Raw genomic sequence first — 23,516 nt, 5'->3', positions numbered from 1 at the left:
GCCATTTTCGGGTGTGGGGGGGCGGAGCCGTCGCTCCTGTAGAGCGGGTCCGACCGAGCTCGGCGGCCTCGCACCGGGCTGTGAGTCCCAGCTCGTCCCAGCGGAGGCGGACCCGCTCCCGAGCCGAGGCTGAGCACCCCGCGGGGAGCTCGGGCACGCCTGTTCCTGTGGGCGCGGTGCGCGGGGAGCGCTGGCGCAGCGGGGCGGGAGCTTCAAACGCTGCGCGCGGGGAGCCCGCGCGTCCGGGCGCTTCGTGCTCGGGCTTGTGTTCATCCAGCGGGAAAAATCCGTAGGCGTTTGAGGAGGAAGCTGCAGATGCTGGAGCACGCCACTGCTGTCCTTTGGGTGCGCAGGTTTATTGGCAAAGCTGTGCTGGGGTAGCGCCGAAAGAGAGAGGAGGAGAGTTGGTAAAAACGTCTGGGCTTTCGTGTTTCCTCAGCCGTGTTTTTCCTTCTCCTCTTCTCTTTTCTTCCGCCTGTTTTTCCTCCTTTTTAAAGGCCTCCGGGTGAGACGTAAAGCATATGCATGGCGGTCTTTGCAAATTACCTTGGCAATGTGTGAAAGTATCTTTGTATGAATTGAATTTCAGCGTTAAATGCTTTCTGTAGTTATTTTTAAGTAACTGGCTTTTCTGGCTGTGTAAAAAACTTAGTAGAGCAGAATGTAGTCCTAAAACACGATATAAAACATAAAAGCTTTATAGCTTTAGCATATTCTGATCTAAAGAGACATTGAGAAGGTTTTGTAGGGGGGTGTTAATGTTTACTGTTAATGATCTTCAGTAATTTCTAATCATATGAAAATAAATCAAGTTCAGTCTTGCTTCTGTGGAAGTTGGCATCTCTTTGGGGTTGGAGTCTTGTGGTGAACGAAGTTCGTAAATAAAGTCTGAGTACACAGATCATTCATATTAAGAGTAGTTGAGCTATTTGTATTCAGAATCCGAATTTAAGTATTTTACAAAATAGACTCAAAGATAGCGAAGACTGGTAGGTCTTGGCAGGCTTTCATAACTCACCCTTAGATATATATTCAATGGGATATGAGAAACTTAAGTCCTCAAATAGCTATACTTTATTACAATGAAAAAGTCGGCCATTTTTTTTTTCAACTTACATACTTTTTTAAAATTTGTAATCTAATGGAATGTAGGGTGTTTGCAGTGTATTTGTCTATCCCGTTAACTGCCATGTGACACTCCATAACAATATTTAGAAACTAAAACTAACACAGTTGTTTTTTAAGAAATTGTATTGATGCAGACTGGCAGAAACCAAATGATAACACCAAAAAGGCAACTCCCTTTTTTGTTAGGTGTTCTCTCAGTGAAGCTGAGTCGTCTTCTTATTATTGTCTTCTTCTTATTGTGCTTGCCTTTTGGGAAGGTTTGGATGGGTATCTCCCCTGTGCATCAGGGAAATTGTTCATCCTGGACTTCAAGAAATTGTATTTGTATGCTTACTTTGTATTTTTAACTTATTGTATGGCTTGATGTATAACAACAAAAGCAATCCATTATGCTCTGTATGCATACAACTACAATGAGGTTGAGTGATTGTAGTAAAGAAATGGATTAGAGGCCTAAATTCTGTTGAAAGTAAATCTTAGCATGAGGACTTGGTTTAAAAACAACCTGGAATTGAATAGCTGCCTTGCTTTAAAGCCAAATTAGAGTATTAAAGAATGCGCCCTCCAAAGGCTGGCTGTTCTGACAGACTGTGGTGTTAAATATGAGCGACCACACAGTGGATTAGCTCCTCATGTGTCTTGAGCAGATCTCTGAGAGCAGGTATGTCATCTAGTCTGATTTATTCAAAGGAGCATTTTAGTTTATCTGAGTGTACAGTAGTGTCAAAATCACAAAGAAAAAACATTCCATGTTTTGTTTGATTTTTATATTCTAGTTTTGGGGGAGAAGAGAGAAAATAAATAAGCATGAGACAAACTTTGTACAGTAAGACAGTGCAGGAATTAATTGGTATTGTGAGGGGAGAAAGCAGAGTATATACTAGAGGCCTTGTGTAAAACCGGCAAGGTGTGAAAACCAGAAGAGTAAGGAAAACAGAAGAAATTGAGTGCATTAATGGGGTACCATGGAGAGTGGAGCTGTATAAGTAAAGTTAAGTAAGGTAAAGAAATATACTGCGTAGTGGGTGTATGTTTTCGACTAGCATGCATTATAGGTAGGGCTAGTTGCACGATACCAAAATTGACACAATAAAACATAGGCACTGGTGTTTCTCTCCAATCACAGTGTTACAAATGTCAAAACTTCTGTTCGAAGGGACAGTCAGAGGTCATCATGTTGTGTTGGCCCAATCCTGTTTAAGGGCTCTGTGATTGCCTGAAGTAGTAAATTTGGGTTCTGTGCCTGCCTTAAGTATATAATTTGTTCAGAAACATAACAATTTTCTGATGAATGTTGATATCCCTGGATAAGAAAGAGGTGCGCCATCCTGAGCCAGGCGTGCATGTTGGGTTTGTTGGGTGGAGCTATTCCCCAGGCATCCAGGGCCAGAATAAAGTAATGCCTTCTTACTGGTACTACGTTGGAGTTCTCGTCCCAAATTTCAGTGCCAATCACTGCTGATTCCCTGCTCAGAGAGGCTTCCACCAGCATTGGACTAAAGCAGTAGGACAGTATGCCAGCTGGATGCTAAAAATGTCTGCAACCTGTGAGCAGCCACTGCAATACCGTCATTCTTTTCTGAACTCCGGCTTGAATTTCCCCAGCCAGAATCTCTGGGTCTTGACCCTTCTTGTATCATCTTGGAATGCAAGGAAAGTTTAAATTCTGTTGTCATTGTAAATATTCCTCAAATAGCTGTAAGCTACTTCTGTTTGAACAGAAAATTTTAATGTGAATCCTACCTCAAATCAGGAAGTAATTCCTTCAAGAATCCAGTGTTTTTTAAATTAAACTTGGGTTGTGTGTATGTAAGGGACACATGAAACTTGGAAATTAGTATTTCTTCATTGTTTATTTTTTTTCTTTTCCTCAACCGAGTTTTTTTTTTTTCTGTTCAGCTTACTAGTAATGCAACTGTTCAATCCAAAGAAGGTATTTAGTAATAAACTATCTGTGAACTGGAGTCACTGCACTTAGAAGACTTGGTTGCAAGTGTTCTTGGATAATAAAAGTAGAACTGGTAATGACAAACATATTTATTTTCAGAACCTCACATTCATAATACTTCATGTCATATTCTGAAACTTATTTTGTTTGGTCTTCACAGCTAAAATCTGCATTCTGACAACAAGGAAGCTGAAACTATGGGAGTGACTTATCTGTGGCAAATCCTTGAGCCTGTGAGACAGCCTGTCAACCTGAGTAGTCTCAGAGGGAAAACACTTGCTGTTGATTTAAGCTTGTGGGTTTGTGAAGCACAGACTGTTAAAAAGATGATTGGAGTAGTTACCAAGCCACATCTCAGGTATGATATCCATATAAATTTTTCGAGCCAAAAGTCTTGGAGGTGTATATTTTAAATATGCTACTTACTCGAAAGAGTTCTAAGAGTAGCTCTGAAATTCAGATGACTGGTGTTTTGATTCAGTTATTACTTGTGCTACATATGTAAAGCGTTTGAAGTTCATTCTGAGTTGACTGCCATGTTGAATTAAATATGTTTAAGTCATTCTTCAGGCATTTGACCAATCTTGAAGAAAATGTATATTTTTAATTTAAATTACTCACCCAAGGAATGAGCATATCTAAGTATCTATAACTTCAACTGCTGTTTTCCACATACAGTGCTGACAAAAATGAAAATATACATCAATTTTCATCAGTGCATTTTTTTTGAGAATTTGTGTTTTCGAGTAACTTAGTGTATGGATTGATTTTTTACATCATTTGTGAAAATAGAACTAACCTCAAAAGACCAGCTTACTGTTTTTTGCCAGTAGTAACTGTAAAATTAAATCTAGAGTAATCGTCTCTCTATGTTAGTCAAAGAGATATAAATGTTTGATCTACTCCTTTTGAAAGGGTGATACTGGAATTACTGGTGAAAGCATATGCTGTTTGATATGACTTCTGTTAATTTTACTGTTGTAGTCCAAATATTTATTACTGCAGCCTTGTAAAATCCCACCCATCTGTGGTGCTGTTTTGCATATGAAATAAACTGGCATGGTAATGGTATCTGTAAGTCTGTCCAATACCACAGCATTCAGGCACCCCTTCAGATGTACCTGTATTGATAGATTTGGGACTAATATTTGATATAAAAGAATCAATGTAAATATGTGTTTGGAAGCAGATTTTGGATATTGAATGTTTTTTTATTAAGCCTTTTAAGTTTGCTTACGTCTTTATGCCCAGAAAAGATCTTTCCTGTCCTTTAGTGGTATTTTCTTGGGATTTTGTAAAGCTGCTAGAATTTCATAGTATGACAACTTCAACCAAAGACAGGAATATAGATCAAGGCTTTGTTTAGCTTGGGGGTGAGAAAACCATAAGAGGTGAAGACAATGCTAGGATTTTTCCAGAGGTAGGCTCAGGAAAATATAAGGGATATAAGGAAAATGTCTGAAGAAATCAGGCTTTACAAATAGTACAGCTTATGGAACACTTTGCTTTATTGCAGAAACCTATTTTTTCGGTTCTCTTTCTTTACATCAATGGGAATTAAACTAGTGTTTGTCATGGAAGGAGAGGCCCCCAGGTTGAAAGCAGACACCATGAGCAAGAGGAATGAGATGCGCTATGGACCTTCAAAGAAAGTTGGAGCTGCAAGAACAGGGAGATCTTTATTTAAAGCCATGTTAAAAGAGGTGAGGAACTGAGTGTTTAAGTATTTTTATTGTGATAGAAAGAAATCTTAACCAAATTAAATACAGGAACCTGAAATAATTAGTAGCATTTGTTACAACCCTTCCCTGAAGGCCAGGTAACTGCGGTTCTTGTTAATAGATCCCGATCCTTTGGGGCAGATTAGGGTGAAATGACACTGAAAGACTGGTCTGTACATCTTTTACGTTGAGCCAGTTGTGTAAGGGAGGAAATCAGAACGATAAAAAGCATTATCCCACCTCACAGGATCTATTTATTTTTGGCCTCACCCAGCTCAAAAACCAGCTTGTTGCTAAACAAAGGTTGGTTTGTTGTGGTCATCCTCCCACGGTGAGTGTGCCCCCCTTCTGTCATACGGGATCAGAGATTTCACCCGCACACACCCAAAAACTCTCCTCTTCAGCTGGGGGGTGCAAACCTGGCCTCAGCACAGCACCTGCTGCTTTTGCAAATGGCCAATTGTTTGAGTCATTAACCCCTAACGTTTTGGTCTCTCACAGCTTTATTCACAGCAAATGTAAACAATATTTTGAGGTTTGAAGGAATGTGCACCTTTGAAGGCAGGCCTCACAGTATCTATTAAGTGTTGTAGAAGAGAAACAGTGTCAGAATAATTTTCTCATTCAACATGTTCCCATGCATGTTGTGCTGTTGTGACTGACAACCATAATTGAGCATTTATTGCAAAATTTAACTTTACTGTGTTTTTATGGTGTTGATATCCATACTTCTTTGTATCCTCCCACTTCCATTAACCATTTTTGTCTATTCAGAATTTTATGAAGTGGAATTTATGGATATTCAGGGCTTCACTACACTGTATATACCAATTCATGTTTATTCTTAAATTCTAAAAAATTATTTTCTCTGAAATTTGTAAGTATGTATTGATGTGTCTTATACAGTGCCCCAGTCTTGGTAGGATGACAGCATCATACTTTAGTGCTTGATATTCTTGGGGAGTTTGGCACCTGTTGGAAGATGTCTGTTCTGGCTCAGCATTACTTCTTGACTGAGCAGCATTGCTTCACAAAGATAAATACTCCTTTGCTACACTTCTTCTGAAAACATCCTGAATATCTATTTACAATGAAAAGGTTTTTGTGAAGGGGTGCCCATTAATCATGCTGTGTTCAAGTCCTGTAGTTAATACTTAGCTCTTTGTGCACATTTACTTTTCATTGTTACAAGAAACTAAACTTTTTTGCTGAATTAGTGCTTTCATTGATGTAGTGTTACATAGGCAGTGCAACACTAGCAGTTTTTTTATGCACTTGTGTCTGAGAAAATGCATGCTAATAACTGAATTTAATAGCTCAGCATTCAGTGTCTTTCCTTTTGTCTTCCTTCTTTTAGTGTCTTGAACTGCTGGAGTGTTTAGGTGTCCCTTGGGTTCAAGCAGCTGGAGAAGCAGAGGCAATGTGTGCATACCTAAATGCAAAAGGACATGTTGATGGCTGCATTACCAATGATGGAGATGTTTTCTTGTATGGAGCTCTAACAGTTTATAGGAACTTTGCCATGAATGCTAAGGTAATGTACCTCACCCTGTTCCCGTCCTTGCTATAGACTCATTATAGAAACATAAACAGAAAGAAAGGGACTTGAAAAAAAATGCTTAGATGTTATTAAACTTACCTTACAGTAGCTGGGTTTGTTTAAAATAAATTTGATTCATTGGTAATTCTTGTATTGGCTAGGAGAGCAAAACGACCGAGACCAGGGTAATATTGCCTGTGTTTGTAGTACCCTGTGGTGTCTCTCATAAAGCTAAATAGCAAACTTTTCCTGTTTCCTTCTTTACAGTGGAGAAGTTGAGTGAAGTAGTTGCTTCTTAGAAATTTTACCCTTAGGTCATATGGGAGTGGTCAGCCTCCTGGGTCTAATTAATGTTCCCATACTTGCATCTTACAGGTTCATTTTAATATGAATATACTTGTAATTAATTCTGTTCATCCCTATTGAACATGAATAGGGTAGGGATTGTACATCAATTGTTGTGGTCATTCAAAAACCTAAATAATTTATGGCCTTGAGCTGAAGTGTTCATTTGTTAAGAATACAATTTTCCAGAACTGGTGAAAGGCTAGCCCAAATTTCTGTAATTTATAGTGTTCATCTAAAAGACTTGTTGAGAAAATACTTCAGAGATATGAGAAAATCAATAGAACAAAAGAAGTGCACTACAAATTTTTAAAAAAACTACTAACTCTTTAAAAAATAGTTAAAGTTGATGGAAGGTTATTTGCTTTAGAGACACCATGTTTGAGTTCTTCCTTGACCTGGTTCCTTCATTCCGCCTCTTTGCAATTTATCACCAACAATGAAGGCAAGCACAGTCTTTCAGCTGTACTTAGTTACTTATATAAATAAGCATAAAACAATAATTTGTGAGTGTGTGCCTGTCAGGGTCATCTGTTCTAGAAAAATGGATCACTTTGGGTTGTTGGTTTGTGTGGGGATTTTTTTTGTCATTTTTGAGGAAGAGGCGATGGCCTATGTTTTGATTCATGTTAATCAAGTTTTCATTTTGGTTTTGAGTCCCTCTACCCTTCAAAGATTCCTTTGGTGTGCGTGAATAGGGGTGAGTAAGCAATCACAACTGAACGTGACTCAGGACAGTTCCTTCCCTGATGTAACAGAAATAACGTGCAATAAATTTCTCTTGCAGGATCCGCATCTTGACTGTTACACAATGTCCTCTATTAAGGAGAAACTTGGTTGTGACAGAGAATCTTTGATTGGGCTAGGAGTTCTTCTGGGCTGTGATTATCTTCCAAAGGTAAGCAATATAATTATTTTCTATTAGGTGCTTACACTGTCTTGAAAAACAACAAAGTGTATCAAGGGGGATGCGTGTGCTGGCAAAGCTGTATGCAATGCCAGATTACTGAGATCCAGTAGAATATGTGTAGTAAGTCGCTGTAAATTCTATTTGTGAAAGGCTAAAGATACTCAAAATGGTTCATGAACATCAGTCTTTCTAAGACTGTTTTGTATTGTTCCAAACCTTTCTTATAATGGAAGTGAAGGCAAAAGTTCAGATGCTGATTACATTGAGCCAGAGTGTGAGAACTCCATTGTTTGTGAGGATGCTTTGTAACAAATCATATACAAGTGCATCCCTGGCAGAGTAGCTGTGGAAAATGAGAAAAAATGGCTTTGTCTGTGCTGTTTGGAGGACTTAGTAGTGATGGTTTTGAGCTATAGTTATTAGTAAAGGCGGTTCTGGATGCAATTTGGATGTATTCCTGTTCCATTGTTTGTAAATATATAATTTACAAACAATTAGAAGTCATCTTTGAAAGTCTCTCTAATTAATCGAGAGGAATCTCACTCATTACTTCTCCCCTTTTTTCTTTCTTTCTTTCCTGTAAACTCTTGAATTCTTTTTTGAGACTTTGAACAGAAGCTATTGTAATGCTATTTGAAAGGGAAAAGAAGTGGGATGAAACTTGATTTCCGTACACTTTATCATGTAGTGACTTCAGGCAGTGGTTGCTCCCAGTCAGGCTTACAGTGGATATCTAGTTATTCTTAAGTAATTGTGTCCCAGTTTGATAAAACTGTCCTTTAAACAACTGATACTGCTGGAAAAACACACACCTTTCATTATTTTTGCAGGGACGTTTGTTTTGGGTTTTTTTTTTTAAATTTTGCTTCTGTTATAGGAATCTTTAAATAGTTTGTTACTACTGTGTAAAGAGAGGGAGTAAAAAAAAACAGTGGATAATCAGTGGTTATTGTGCCAAAGCTGCTCCTGGAATGCCAGGTTCTTATATAGTCCTAAAGTGTCACAATTATGTCAGATAGGTCCTTTGAGTTATTGCAGCTCAGCAAAGTAGATGAAGACAGAAACTTATAAGGAAAGCTGAATTACAGGAGTGCTTTGGGAATGGAGACTGGAAGAACAGGTAAATGAGAATATCATGCTATAATTGCACTTATTTTGTTGAAAATACATCAAAACAATGCTTTCCTTGCAGAAGCTGAATATCTGATTCTACTTGAATGACTGACTGTAGTCCAATGAGGACTTGGTTTGGAATGTAGATTTATTTTCTGTGGTTGCATGTATTCAGTTCTGCCATTACAGCTGAACAAGTATAGATCTATTTGTAATGATGATGTAGGAAGTACACTCAATACAATCTTTATATATACTGTAATATATATGCTTTACTGATTCTTGGCAAAATAGGGTAAAGATGGAAAGAAGAGCTGGAAAGCAGTATGTGTGTTTTACATCATAGACTGAATTTGGGTCAGAAGGCACCTCTGAAATTCACTTAGTCCAACTCCCCTGTACTGAGCAGGGACATCTTCAGTTAAACCAGGTCACTCAGAGCCCCATTCCAACCTGACCTTTGAATGTTTCCAGAATGGGGCATCCACCACCTCTCTGGGCAACCTGTGCCAGTGTTTCACCACTTCACTGTAACTTCTCTAGTCTGAATCTTCAATTTTATTACTACTTTCTCCTTCTTTCTTTGCCTTGTTTTATCTAGGGTGCTATTGAGCATAAGAACAGCTTGTGTGTTACACTGGCAGTACAACTGTAATTTGTCGCCTTCTCTGCCCTTAGAACTTGGTCAAAAATATTTTTCTCAATTTATTTTCAACATCTGGAATCACTTTTTGTCATTTCTCTACATAATGTTATAAAGATGTTTTTTGTGCAAATATGTATATTTTGTTTGTAATTAAATAATGTTTTGTGTTTCTCTGTAGGGGGTTCCAGGAGTTGGGAAGGAACAAGCTTTAAAGTTAGTTGAAACTCTGCGAGGTCAAAACTTACTGCAAAGGTAAAATGGAAAGTTACATAAGTACATTTTTATTTAAAGACTAAGTAGTATGTACTTCAGCTCCAGGACAATATTTGTAATACTTTAATTTAAGGGTGATATTACCACATTCCTTACCTTGTGTTTGCTAAAGGAGTTGGGTGTTTTGCTCAGCAAGTCTTTTTACTTGTTTTAAACATCAGCTGGCTCCTAGCTCTTTACCTAGCAGGTATATGTTGATATATTGGAGTGAAAGTTGTAGGGACTGATGAGAAACTTTTAATTGGGTTGTGAATAAGGATTTGAGATACCAAGTGCTTTCTGTGTTTGTTATCATAATGTGTGTGTCAATACTAGAAATCCAATATAGTGTACTTAAAAGAACCCTGTTTCATAGGTTGGAAAACTGTTTCTTGGGTAGATGCTTGAGAAGTATAAAGAGATTATTTTTCAGTGTTTCAAATGTGAAAGTTAAAAATATTTCTTGATCCTTTTAACATCATCCTTTTAGGTTTGAGCAGTGGAAGGAACAATTTCAGTGTGATGATAATCCACCTTTGGTTGTTAAAAGGGTAATTCACTGTTCAGAGTGCCATCATCCAGGTCAGTGTGAAAAGAGTTGAGTTGTACTTTTAGCCTAATTGTTTACTTTTTGTTATAGGGTGAGGGTGATGGATTTTCTTTGTTTTATTGGGTTGTGGGGTTTTTTACTACTAGAAATAAAAATGCTTTTCAGCTTCCATCTTCACATTTTCAATGTTGTATATATGTACCCTTATATTAACACTTTTAAGGCTTGGGTCTACTTTTTTTCAAATGTGAAACTAGTTGGCAGCAGATGGAACGTTATCACAATGCTGTTGTGGGATCCCAGATATTTACCTTCTTAATATGATCAGTAAAGAAAGCATGTTATACTCTATACTGCTCAGCAGCTATTTCTTTTGTTGCCTGAATTGGTCCTACATCAAGAGAACCTAATCTCATTAGCATTGATGAGGTTTGCAGCAGTGTTTTCTTAAAAAGAAATTAATCCCAAGGGCCTTCATTTTGGTATCATCTCTTTGATCAGTGAACTCATTCAAACCCATCATTTGGCAAAGGAGAAGCGTGATTCAAATATATTACTTACATGTGTTTTCCAGGTTATCAGACGTTACTTCTGTAGTTTTTAGATAATAACTTGTCAGCTTAAGATCTGGAACTGTTGAGGGAAAAAGTCTTCAGAAAAATAGAAGCCTGCATGTCGTTTTCAGTTTTTACTGTAGATCCACAAATGCAGCTAATGCACTCAGATCTGCTTACAACTGCTATTCACATCGGATTCATACGTGTTCTGAGCTTTATATTTGTGATACTGACTTTATAGGTTTGGAGATTTTGGAAAGCCCTTTTCTCCTCACTTCGTGTGTCTGTTGCTACAGGATCTTACAAGGAACATGAGCACAATGGATGTAAATTCTGTGAAACTGTGAGATGCTGCAAACCCAGTGACTCCAAACACTGCTGCCCTTGTGCATGGCATCAGTTGGAGCGAGTGAAACAAGCAAATGCAGTGGAGGACAGTATCAGAAAGTAGGAATGGCCTGAAAATTTAACTGCTTTTCCCTGCATTTGTGTGCAGGGTGAGCATTTATATTCTACATTTTTCCCATTTGCCTTCAGTACCTAACACATTTGTTTTACCTGCAGAAAAGCCAAGAGTTGTGAGGGCTTTCCATTCTCTGAGGTAACAAACAAGCCTACTTAAATTTTTTTAATCGATTAGTTGAAATTTCAGTTTTCTGCCCTTTCCTAAGCTGTCTCTTTTATGTTTTATCTCAAGGTTATCCAAGAGTTTCTTGTAAACAAGAACAAATTGATCAGCATAAAGGAATGTCGAAGGCCAAATTTATTGTCCTTTCAGGTATATAACAAAATATTGGATATTCTGCTTTGTAGCCTTTTGTTTATTACTAAGGAAGGCATCTGTGATAATTGTGATATTCATTGGTAATTTTACTTTAAATAAGACTTAAAGAATCTTGCTACAATATCTTTGTATACCTCACTGTTCTGAAAGCCTAAAATTGAAGACTTTGGAAAAAATCATTTGCTGTAAATAGGTGGATAGAAAAGTGGAATGAAGAGAAAGCTCATTTGTGTTTGTTTTTCATTGTCCAATATATTACTAGAAGGGGGTGAGGGTATTAATATATGCACATTAGCATTGTTTTCTAGGAAGACTTTTTACTTGGTTTTATTGGCAAAATCAGATCCCTTACAGTGTTTCATTTTTTGGGATTGATGGCAGTGTAAGAGTTATGGGTAGTATAGTAGACCACAGTTAAACAGTGTGGCTTTAATGAGAGTCCATGTTCATTCTCTCACATGTGAAATCTCTAACTTTCACAGCTCCTTGCAGAGCTGATGTGAGTCTGACAAGGTGTTTAACAACTGTCTTATCCCTTCTGCTGCCACCACACAACTGTTCCCTTGGCTTGTTACTGACAGCTGATGAATGTGCCCTGGTAGGGATGGCTGTTCCCTCCCTTGGCAGTGAGGTATCATTGGGCATTACACTAATGTATAAAAGCACCCCAGGTATTTTAATTATTTATTCTGGTGTCCCAACTACATAACTGTCTAAGCATGATATCTAACAAAATAAAGAAAGGTTTAAAGTTTGTTTTTGGGTTTTTTTGTATATGAACAGATATTTGCTTCAGAAAAAATGGAATGGACCAAACATTATGCTTGTAAGAAGCTGTTAGGACTGTTGACATGTTATGATATGATCCAGAGAAAATCTGGATACATTGACTCAAAGCAGCTGCAGGCAATACGGTAATGTAGCTTGATTACTTGAACTTAATATGTTTACTTCTGCTGACAGAGCAAAACCACAAGGTTTTTTTCCATCTTTGTTTCAACCTTTCTGCTTGTTTTGAATAGAGGTTAAAAATTCACATCAGTGCACCAATCCTACTACTGCTGCACAAAGTAATAAATACATAGAGAAGTTTCCTTTCATTCTAACTGGCAGTGCTTGTGTTCTATGCTTGCTCCTTGTTCCTCTTCCTTGGATCTGCCTAGGTCCTCTGCTCAGGTTCTTAGCAGAAGTTTAATTCAATTCTGTGTCTCAAAGTAAGAGCTCAGGCTTAGAAATGAGCATCTGCAGATTCAGTCATAGTCTCTGATTGCTTATCAGACCTACCAGCTGTCATTGTATTATGTGTCAAAAACAACATTTCATTGAGGACTGCTGCATTTAGGAATGTAAAAATGGCCAAGTATACTGTTAGTAAAAATGGACATGCAGGGGAAAAAAGGAAGATAAGCATGTAATTATGTTCTCCCAGAATAATAATTCCCACCATCCAGGTTTCTGTTACTCAGGAATTTTCTGAGTTGTAATTAGTATTTTCTTATTCTATCAGCCCTCAATGTAATTTATTTTTTTAATGATCTAATCTTTTCTTAAACTTAAGTAAACTTCTAGAATCTATAGTATCTCTTAGCAGATCTGAACTTCACTGTGTGAAGGGAATTGTGACTTTAACTTTATCTGATGGTTTCATTTCTCAAATGAAACCCAAATTCCCTCTGCTCCCTTAATTCTTTTGTTGGAACAAGGTTAGTAGTTTTTCCATGCTGGTCAAGATTTTTAGACATTAATTGTAGGAGGACAGGAGGACAGTCAATAGTGGTGTGATAGTATCTCTTCTGGGTTGATGCATCATAGTCTTGAATTATTACTTCCAGAGATGCTGTTCTATTCAGCGTTACCTTTCAAAAGAATGGGGAGACTGGTTGGGGGATGCTTTTTAAATAGATTGGCAAGATAAATTACCAGCATTTACCTCGATGAATGAACTCATTGGCATTCTCTGTTTATAACACTTTTTAGTGTCTCAAGAGTTTAAAAGACAATGCGTACTCTCAAAGATTTCTTTTGTTAACAAGTGTTTAAAAATGCAGTAAGGGTTCAGCAGGATCAGCATGATCCTACTCTTCACACACAGGAACCTACTAAACTGGGATGTAGATAGTCTTTAGAAAAATCTCATAGTGGCTGTCCCTGGTCAGTTCAAGTTCTCTCTCTCCTCATGTTCTCACACAAAAGATATAAATGACCCTTTCTGGTCATTCAAAAAATTACTGTCCAGGGCCACAGCTTTCTCTGCCATTAGTATCTTAAAATCAGAGAATCATTTAATTTGGAGAAGTCCAACCATTAACCTGACACTGACAAGTCCATCACTAAACCATGTCCCTCAGTGCCACATCTACACATCTCTGGGGATGGTGGTTCAACCACTTCCCTGGGCAGTTTGTTCCAATGTTTGACAGCCCTCTCCGTGAAGAAATTGTTCTTACTATCCAATCCAGTCCTCCCCTGGTACAGCTTAGGCCGTTTCCTTTGTCTTATCACTTGTACTTGAGAGAAGAGACTGACCCCCACCTGGCTGCAACCTCCTTTCAGGCAGTTGCAGAGTGCCGTAAGGTGCCCCTGGACTAAACACCTCCAGCTTCCTCAGCTGCTCCTTTCATACTTGTGCTCCAGACCCTTCATCACTTCCATTGTCCTTCCCTGCACGCACTTCAGCCCCTCCAGTACCACCCCTTCTTGTGGTGAGGGGCCCAGAAATGGACACAGGATTTGAGGTGTGGCCTCACCAGTGCCACCAAGTACAGGGGGACTGTCACTGCCCTGGTCCCGCTGGCCACACTATTGCTGATACAGGCCAGGTGCCATTGGCCTTCTTGGCCACTTCAGCACACCTGGCTCGTGTTCAGCTGCTGTTGACCAACACCTCCAGATCCTTTTCCTCTTGGCCACTTTCCAGCCACTCTTCCCCAGCCTTTAGCACTGCAGGGGTTGTTGTGACCCAAGGGTGAGACCTGGCACTTGGCCTTGTTGAACCTCACACCATTGGCCTCAGCAGCAATCCAGCCTGTCCAGATCCTTCTGCAGACCCTTCCTGCCCTCCAGCAGATCAACACTCCCACTCAACTTGGTGTCATCTGTGAACTGGCTGAGGGTGACCTTGATCCCCTCATCCAGATCGCTGATAAAGACATTAAATAAGACTGGCCCCAGTATTGAGCCCTGGGGAGCCCCATCAGTGATTGGCCTCCAGCTGGAGGTAACTCCACTCACCACCCTTCTCTGGGCCTTACCATCCAAACAGTTCTTAACCCAGTGCACCTATCCCAGCCATGAGCAGCCAGTTTCCTCCGGAGAAAGCTGTGGGAAATGGCATCAAATGTTTTACTAAAGTCTAGGCAGATGACATCCACAGCCTTTCCCTTATCCCCTTGAGTGGGTCACCCAGTCAAAGAAGGAGATCAGGTTGGTCAAGCAGGATCTGTGTTTCAGGCAGGTCGGGTGAAGATACTAAACCTGATGTTTGTAGAAGTCTGCATTATGTTTGTCTGTTACAGAAGCGCTTTTTTATTTTGTGTAAATGGTCTTATGAGTGTTAAAAGAAATAAAAATGTTTCAGTGCTCAAGTCTGTAGTCCAAATTTCACTGTATACAGAGTAGTATATTTTTTTAAAAGGTGTAGTAATCTCAGCTTCACAAGAAGATTTTTTTCTCTGAATCATTCCAAATTAGAATATTGAAATATGTTTGTATTCAAGTCTAGATTTCAATCATTTAATGGACTTTCTCTTCTTACAGGATTGTTAAGACACGTATTAAAAATGGAATTCCTTGTTTTGAAATTGAATGGCAAAAACCAGGTGGGTCTGATTTCTGTGTACATTATGGGACAAAACAGTTCATAGAAAAAGGTAAAATCAAGCTTTAAAGAGGACAAGAGTTTGGCAGCACTCTGAGGCAGTAAAATGTGGGTGAGATTGGAAACTTCTCTGGAAACAACAGAAAATGTGCATCAAATTTCACATACCCTGAAAGTAAAAGCAATGCTTTAAAGAGGAAAAAAAAGCACCTAGAAAGCAAGGGTCTCAGTCTTCAGCTACTTTTTCTGGTACATGTTAATAAGATCTGAACTGTGTATTTCATACTTTATTTCACTATTTACCTGAAGCTGTCACTATTTACTAGCTAGAAAATTTTCTATGCTGCCAGACTCCTCCCTGTAGTGTGTCCATTTGTACCAGGACACTGGCAGGAAGAAAAAGACTTCACTTGTAGGTAAATCTCAATTATCATACCATTCTTTGTACTCAAATCTGTGCTGTTTGGTTTTTCATTCCCTGCTTTGATGTGTGTATATTCATATCAAAAGTACATTCATTATTTTTTCAGAACATTATGTTGATCCAGAAGATGAGCCTGTGGAGTTGTTTGTAGTCACAGTAGAAGAAGAGTCTTTGTTTCAGGCTGCTTATCCTGATATTGTTGCCCTCTATCAAGAGGAAAAGTCAGAAGTTCTTCAGAAGAAACAGAAAAGTAAGTCCAGAAGCTTATTTCTTATGAATTTTTGGGTCTTGCCAGAATGCAAAAAAGCAGAAAACATTTCTTCCACTCCTGAACAATATCCTGCCAAAACAAGATGAGGTCGTGATACCTTGCAAGGACTATGCTTTAATCTTACTATTCTATACTTTAGCACTAAGAAACTTGAACTGTGATTTATGTGCTATTCAAAGTGCACTTTTTATTTTTTTTTTCAGAAAGGAAAAACAGACCAGAAGGAAAGGAATTACCAAATGCTTGTGATGAAGTTACCAATCTTCTGTCTCAAATTAATTTAAAGCCGACAAACAGAATTCTTCCTGTGAAACACTCCATGTCAAATACAAAAGCTCCCTCAGAAGACCAGACCCAGCAGAGAAGTACTGGATCAAAAGATGCAGCATTAGCTGCAGCTTCCTGCCTAACAGCAGTTCACATGCCAGCATCAGCTGCTCTTGCTGACTCATCTGTGCCCTCACAAAGCACTAAATATTCAGAGATATCATCCTCTGTACCAGCTGGTCTGCAGCTGAGCAGTACTGATGGGAAAGGAACCTCCTTCAGCACTTCACTAGCCCGTGGGGGTGATGACCATGATCCAGCAGTTGACTTAACCACATGCATAAAACACTCACATCCACTAGGTCATGAAACAGTAAGAAATAGCTCAGAATATTCTGATGTTACACAGTCTGATATGCATTCAGGTAGTGAAGATGATTTGTTTTCAAATGATGCTATGGGACAACTTCAGGAGTGGTCTTTAAGTGAGCGAATACTGAAGAAGGCTCCCATTCCCTCACAGCCTTTGTCTGAAGATGTAACGCAACTGGCGTCTTTGAAATGTTTTAAACAAACAAAAGAAACATTGCATCTGGGTAGGAATTACGTCTCTTCCTCATGTCAGTTAAATAAACCAGTGCAGGACAGTAAAAATGTTCTCTCAGAAAACTCTGCAAGTGAATCCAGCGTGCATATCTATCCAGATGAGTACAAAAAAGCTGACATCCTGGCTGAAATGGTGCAAAAAGGCCCTTACATAAGCAGTTCAACATCTCTAGCCTTCAGTGGGCGAACAACAGAGACACTTCTTCCTGGGTGTGACATGCTTCCAGCATCTCAAAAGCCAGCAGATGCAACTGGCTGTCACATTAAAGAAGCTTGTATTGAAACTACTTGGAAAGCTTCTTCTAAAAAGAGTGTCTGTCAGAACAGATGCTCTTCTAGCGAAGACAGTGATGAGGGGCACGTGGATAAAATCCTGATTTATGAGCAGCAGAAAAGGCAACTGAACCCTGCCCAGTTTAAAAAATGTTTTACAAAGAAATGGAGTAGTGTTGTTACTAGCAAAAGGACAAACAGTGACTCAGCCCTTACAATTAAGGGGAAGAAGAAAACTACCAGTTTAAAGAAAGATGTTAATAGCTTCTCAGTTCAGGTATCTCCAAAACCATCCTCTGTACAGGAAGTTAATTGTTCCCAAAGTCCAGAGCAACCAGTTGAGAGATTGGGTTCTGATCCCACACAGCAAGACAAAAGGGCTGTTCTGAATTATGCATGGGCAGACAGTCCCCTTCCCCTGTCTGAAAGACTGAAAGGAAGACTCAAAATCAATTAGGCTTTCCATAAAATAGATTATGATAACAATTAATTATCAGTTAACTATCGGTTAACTGTCAGTTCTTGAAGAGTTCTTTCCTGAAGTTTCTGCAGTATGCTCTATCAATTTTATGTGGACACAGTTTTGATGAATAGGAAGTGCTGTCACTGGAGCTGAAGTTTGAAACTATCATGTTAACAAAAGTACCAAACAGTTGATTGTAGGCAAGTAGCAGTTATTCTGGCCGTATTTACATTCTGAACTTGATACATAAGCATCAGGATACAATATGCAAGGATGAGGGAGATTTATTTAAGAAATAAGGGTATTTTTCCCAACCAATTGTGAGGATTTTGTGTACAGCTATTAGTCTTGCTTATAAACACACTTGCTAGAATAGTGCCTACAGTGCTGTTGGATACTCTAAATAAGACAAAGTGATGCAGCATTTTTAACTGAAATTCTCCATTCTGCTCCACTAACTTAATTTTTGCAAATTTTGAAATGGGTTTTGAAATCCTGTGTTTCTGGTTGTATTGACAATCTCTGAAGAACCAAGTAGAGACACACAGCAGATGTGACTTGCACAGTAGCTAAATTTGCATCTCCCATGCCCCATAATAAGCTGTTCTTTGGGGGTGTGCCTCTTCCAAAGGGTGGAATAAACCATGAAAAGATACTCTGGTTTTATAGCTATCATATCTAAGGAGATTTGATGACTGTTTTAATTAATCAGTTACAGTTTAAGGCATTTTTTCTTAAAGAAGGTTGAAATCCCATCTAACTTGCACTTCAATTCATAACAGAGTGAAAGTTAAGTTACAGAAAAATCTAATTATCATATTGCAAATTCTTTGAATAATATCATGTAAATGTTTGGGGTTTTTTTAAAAGAGGAGACCTGAGTACAATTATAGTTTTGAAGGTGCTCTTCCTGCCTCTTTATTATAGAAGCAATCTCTGTTCATACACCAAAAAAAGTTGTCTTCAACTGCCTGTTGAAGGAATGCCTCCTTGTCTATATTTCTTTGTAACTCTTTCTGTGCACCAGCCAGAAGGAAGATGGCTCTTGCCAAGATATATTGTTAACAAGAGAAAAAGTATTGGAAACTTATTTTCAGTTTTGGAGATGGTCTTTCGTTTGTGGAGACTCTAAAGCACCCAGCTGGAAGAATAGTATTGTGAAGGAGAGTAAGAGTCACCTGGGAACTGGAAATAGAGAGATTCATAGCATGACAGAATGGTTTGGGTTGGAAGGGACCTGAAAATCATCTAGTTCCAACCCCCATGCCATGGGCAGGGAGCCATTCCTTATCAGAGAGATCTGAGTGGGGGGGTATTTTGTGGAAAAGCATTGTTCTCAGTTATGTATAATTTTTTTTTTCTTGCTGATGATTTTGAATACTGAAAGTTGAAATCAAGAGTTTAAATTTTCATTAATAAAGATGCCAACATCACATGAACAGCCTAAATTTTGTTCCGTCCCAGGGTATGGGAATGTGCTCTTTTGTTGGGAGATCATTCAATTTCACCCACAATGTGGAGATATCTGTGGTTTAGAGCTTTCTTTAGAACTGGGCAGCGAGAGTAGTTTTTGGAGGGAATTTTCTTTGCTTTCCAAATCTGCTTGGGATGACTGCTTTAAAGGATGAGGAGATGAAAATACTGTGCCAGAATTATGACTAGTTCATCTTTTGTGGATGATTGTAGTCAGAAATGAGATATATTAAGGACTGCAGAGGAAAAAATGTTATGTTGCTGATTTTTCCTACTAATTAATCTGGTTTCACAAGTCCAGTTCAAGCATGAAAAGCAGAAAATTTTCAATTTTTTTCATATGGAATGCATCCAAATTTTGTGCCAGTTTCCTGCCACTAGAGAAGCAGCAACAGATGTGAAAAAACAACTGTGTATGATGCTCCCTCTATTTAGGCTGTAGCTACTCATTGCAGAAAATAAAAACATTTATCATTGGGGGTGACTATTGCTTGAATTAAACTTGTGATTCATTACAGAAGGGTAATTAAAGTTTTTAAAGTGTTTTGGTTTCTCATCTTTATGTAATTTACTCAGTCTAAGGATTAGGGATGATTTTTCTTTGGAGCTTTTTACTCTGCTGACTGCTTTGCAACATCTCACACTTGTGAGAATGATGTTTAAATAAATTGAGGGGGTTTAAGGTAACTTTCTTCTGCAGGGAATATTTCTACAGGATTATGTTAAACTGCCTGTAAGAATAAATCAATTGATGCATCAACCTCATGAGCCTGAACAGATTTTCATTTATCATCTTTCCTGATCTGTCTGAATTGACTTTACCAGGTGCTTCATAAAAAGGAATAAAAGTGTACCTACTATGGAGGTGAGGCAGGTAAGGGGCTCATCGTTCTTGAAGTAGTTTTCTGAAAGGTTTTCTGCACAACTACTGTCCCAGCCCGAGTACTTTACCTGATTTGTCACTCCACATGCCGGCATCCCTCTAGCTTGAATGATGCTCACAGAGATACAGAGCAGAGCTGTAGGTTCTATCTTAGTGGTATAAATACCATTATTTCCACTTATAAACAGTATTAAACATTAAATGCAGCTCATTTGTTTAGCATATCTTGACAAAGACAACTGTTTACTTGGCTTTGTTTAGGATTGTAGCTCACTATTTCAGGTCCACAATCACCAAGAAAGGAAAATAAATGCTGTTTACATGGAATACATACATAGAGAGCTAGAAAAAAAAAAATTAAAAGACCATCTCTCGATGTCTCTGTATCCCACTCACATTTTCCCATTGGTAGAGAGTACTGAAATACTTATCCACGTGTGAACCTGCTTAACAAACACAAAAATTTGACAAATGCAATAAATCTTTTGCTAGTTAGCCAAGAAATTTCCTAATTTGAGAAGGGGATTATTTAACTTTTAGGATCTGCACAGCTTTGGCTCTTATTTAAAGGAAGACGCTTGGAAATGGAGTGGCAAAAGAGACTAATGGCAGCTGTTAGTTGAGACAAGATACTCTTTTCATGTCTAAAAAGGTGTCAGGCCCTGCCATATTATAACAGCAGATAAAAGGAAACTGCAGTTGGAATATTACTGGGAGTTGTTGTAAACCCAAGTGCTACTGACAAAACCGTAAACTCGGTGCTAGATTTAGCGCTTTTTCCTTCAGGAAACAAAACACTTTAACTGTTTCAAGAAAACAAAATTACAATGGGTGACAGAACCACTCTGCACAGTTCTGCTCATGAATCCTGCACTGTAGCTACTATCAGTACTGAATTTAAGATTAATCCACATATGAAACTTTAAAAGCTCTTTAAACCCAAGCCTTGTCTCCACCCCTGCCCCAATTTCCCTTGACCAAGTTCAGAGGTTTTGTCACCTCAGAGACTGAGCATAACTGAAGAAAGGGACCTACCTTTGAAAATCTTGTTCATTAAAAACAGCTACCCCTACTAAAATACCTAATGGATATTTAATTTTCATTACCTGCCTGAATAAAAATCAATTAAGGAGAAGTTGTTAATCAGGAATATTTTTAATGCTAACATAGTGTAGAAATAAATCTACATTAGTATTTGTTATTTTAATATCTTATTTTAAACTGCAATTTGCTCTGCTAGAGCACCTCTGCAGCCAAGCTTGAAGCCCAGTTAGCTGTCCCACCAAATATTTTTAACAAAGGTTGGATCTGTGGTAAATTTTGGGTGTTCTTTGGCACATGGTAGAAGGAACTGTGAGTGTGGTCTGGTTGGATAATTTCCTGGGCAAACTAGATGAACTCTTACATGCTGGCTTCTTCCCCCATCCCAACGTCCCAGTGTTGGCCTGGCAGTGACACCACATAATAACAGACAGACAGGATAAGCCCAACCCTAGAAACAGTCCCAGTTTTATCTGCTGCAAGAACATGAAATTTTTGGCCCTGTTTGAGGATGAGTTCAGGCTGTCTTCTAGTCCAGCAGAAATGCCAGGTCCCAGAGCAGCTTTAGCCTTTAAGCCTCTCTGTCTCTCAGCCCACTGCAATGAGCTGTAAACATTTTCTTTGAACCTTCTGCACTAGAGAGTTAAATTTGCTGCTTGATCTACATCTGTGTGGGAAAGAGCCCTGAACTTGGTCTCAGAATCCCCAAAACCTGGGGTTTAATGGAACAAAGGGCTTCAAGAGTGACAGCCACATGCATACCTACTGTATAGGTATAGGGGCTGTATAGGACTATATCTCCAGACTAATGTACTGCTAGTTTTTCTAATTATTGAATGGCTTCTTTGCCAAATCAGACCTGCCAGTTAGAAATGTGGAATATAGTCTGATTTCTGCTAATTAGTGCCATGCCTTCCTGATGGAAAGAAATTGGCAGTGGCTCTGCTAACAGTCTGCTGGGCAGCCAGCTCACATGGGCTTCCCTGAGCTGTGATGTGGGTTGTCTTTGGCTGTCAGTCACACCAAACAATACGGTGGGTGCAGGAGGGGTACGTGAGTATGTAAAAGTGTTGCCTTCTCAAAAAACTGAGAAAGGTGATGCTGATATTGCAGAGAAGTTTAGGAAATACAGCAGAAGAGCAGGAAATACTACAGTGGGGTGGCATAGGGCATATATGAATCCTGAATTCCCGAGCACTTGTGTTGCCAGATTTGGTACAACTCCCTGGGAAAGCCTAAGGCATGCAGATCAGCAACTCTGCCTTTGTACAAACCCAGCCAAACTGTTGTCCTCCCTGTGTATGGCTCCTACAACAATTTTAAGTGCAGCATGCACAGCCCAACATCTACTCCTGCTTTTCTATTGCCTTTTAACCTGAAAAATACGAGCTTTTACAGCATGGTTTCTGTATTTATTATTTATCATGAGATGTGTGAGATTTGTAGGTGTCCTTCCTATCAAGTCCAAGGGAAGGTGTTGGGTTTGTGCTCACACATCTCCAAGCAGAAATACACCTTTGTTCTGGTGTCTACTGAAATGCCATCATCAAAGAGGATGTCCCTTCATTTCCATTCCTAAAAATCCCTAATCTTCTTGCAGATTGCTTAGAATTTGCAAGAAAGATATTTAGGAAAAGTTGTAGCCTCGTGATTTTTGTTTGTTATTTGTAAAGAAATACTGTTTTCAGTTGATGGCATATTATTATTTTCCCCCAGTATTACAGTCAGTTGCTACCTGTTACGGCTTTTGGTATGGTAATGGTAAAACTCATAGAATATGTTGTTCTGCTATTCTGTTTAAGAATATTCATTTTAGCAATACCAGAAGAAAAAACTACAATAATCACATAGATAAGAGGTTATCGTGGTTTGACGCAGAGATTCTGAGAAATAATAATGAAAGCAAGCAGAATGAACAGTGGCATTTTCTATTTGGGGTTGGTGGTGGGCTTTTTCAGCTTCAAAGGCCAAGTTTCTATTTACCAAACAAACCTTTATCCAGAACCTTCTACTCCAGAACCTTCCACATTGTAATCTCTGGTGTTAGTGGTTTGGAAAGTGGACTGAAAACTATTTTGTAATAATCCACTGATTTCTGTATAATAACCTAGCATATTTAATAAAAATTTTTTAAAAGGCCACTAATTCTTTGCTTGTTCTGTTATCTACAGCTCACCACTGAGGTCTTACAGACAGAATGTTCCTCTCCCAACGATGATAAGCCGAAGCATATAACTGTAAAATGGGCATGTGGCTCTGGCATTGAAAATGTTTGAATTTTTACAGAGAACTGAACAAATCCATCAAGAATATTATATTCAAATAATAGTGGTGTGTATCTTGCAAAAACTTCTTTGTCATAATATATCTACCTTGTAAGATAACAGCAATTTAAGTGCAGGATTTTTTTTCTTTTCTATTACAAAACCAAACAGTTTGTGCTGGGAAGCCATAAGTTACAGATTCAGAAAAAAATGCTATCAACAGTCATTAGTGTTTTTCAA

General features: G+C 38.7%; 1 protein-coding gene across 5 annotated transcripts; it reads left to right on the top strand.

Moving 5' to 3' along the window:
• The first annotated feature begins 13 nt into the window (after nt 1–13).
• GEN1 (GEN1 Holliday junction 5' flap endonuclease) lies at nt 14–19,853 on the top strand. 5 transcript variants are annotated; one of them, XM_032104113.1, is made up of 15 exons: nt 14–345; nt 3,028–3,149; nt 3,237–3,434; nt 4,593–4,779; nt 6,155–6,331; nt 7,470–7,580; nt 9,530–9,603; nt 10,094–10,185; nt 11,007–11,157; nt 11,275–11,311; nt 11,408–11,488; nt 12,278–12,408; nt 15,251–15,312; nt 15,842–15,985; nt 16,210–19,853. In XM_032104113.1, the coding sequence occupies exons 3-15, from the start codon at nt 3,274–3,276 to the stop codon at nt 17,607–17,609; spliced, it is 2,808 nt and encodes a 935-aa protein (XP_031960004.1). In that variant the 5' UTR covers nt 14–345; nt 3,028–3,149; nt 3,237–3,273; the 3' UTR covers nt 17,610–19,853. The 5 variants fall into 5 exon arrangements, with proteins under 5 accessions (XP_031960004.1, XP_031960005.1, XP_031960006.1 ...); XM_032104114.1 differs by lacking the exon at nt 3,028–3,149; XM_032104115.1 differs by lacking the exon at nt 3,028–3,149 and having other exon boundaries at nt 14–407.
• The last annotated feature ends 3,663 nt before the right edge of the window (nt 19,854–23,516 follow it).

The sequence above is a fragment of the Corvus moneduloides genome, chromosome 3 (genome assembly GCF_009650955.1).
Source record: "Corvus moneduloides isolate bCorMon1 chromosome 3, bCorMon1.pri, whole genome shotgun sequence".
Lineage (NCBI taxonomy): Eukaryota > Metazoa > Chordata > Aves > Passeriformes > Corvidae > Corvus > Corvus moneduloides.
The sequence above is the reverse complement of the archived record's forward strand: the minus strand, read 5'-3'. Positions and strand labels throughout refer to the sequence as shown.

What these genes read in the sequence shown, in the direction of transcription:
- GEN1 (XM_032104114.1), top strand. Translation starts at nt 3,274, where the DNA reads ATGGGAGTGACTTATCTGTGGCAAATCCTTGAGCCTGTGAGACAGCCT. An exon ending in GTTACCAAGCCACATCTCAG is followed by an intron (nt 3,435 to 4,592) that starts GTATGATATCCA and finishes GCTTTATTGCAG; the next exon opens with AAACCTATTTTTTCGGTTCT. An exon ending in TTCAGAGTGCCATCATCCAG is followed by an intron (nt 10,186 to 11,006) that starts GTCAGTGTGAAA and finishes CTGTTGCTACAG; the next exon opens with GATCTTACAAGGAACATGAG.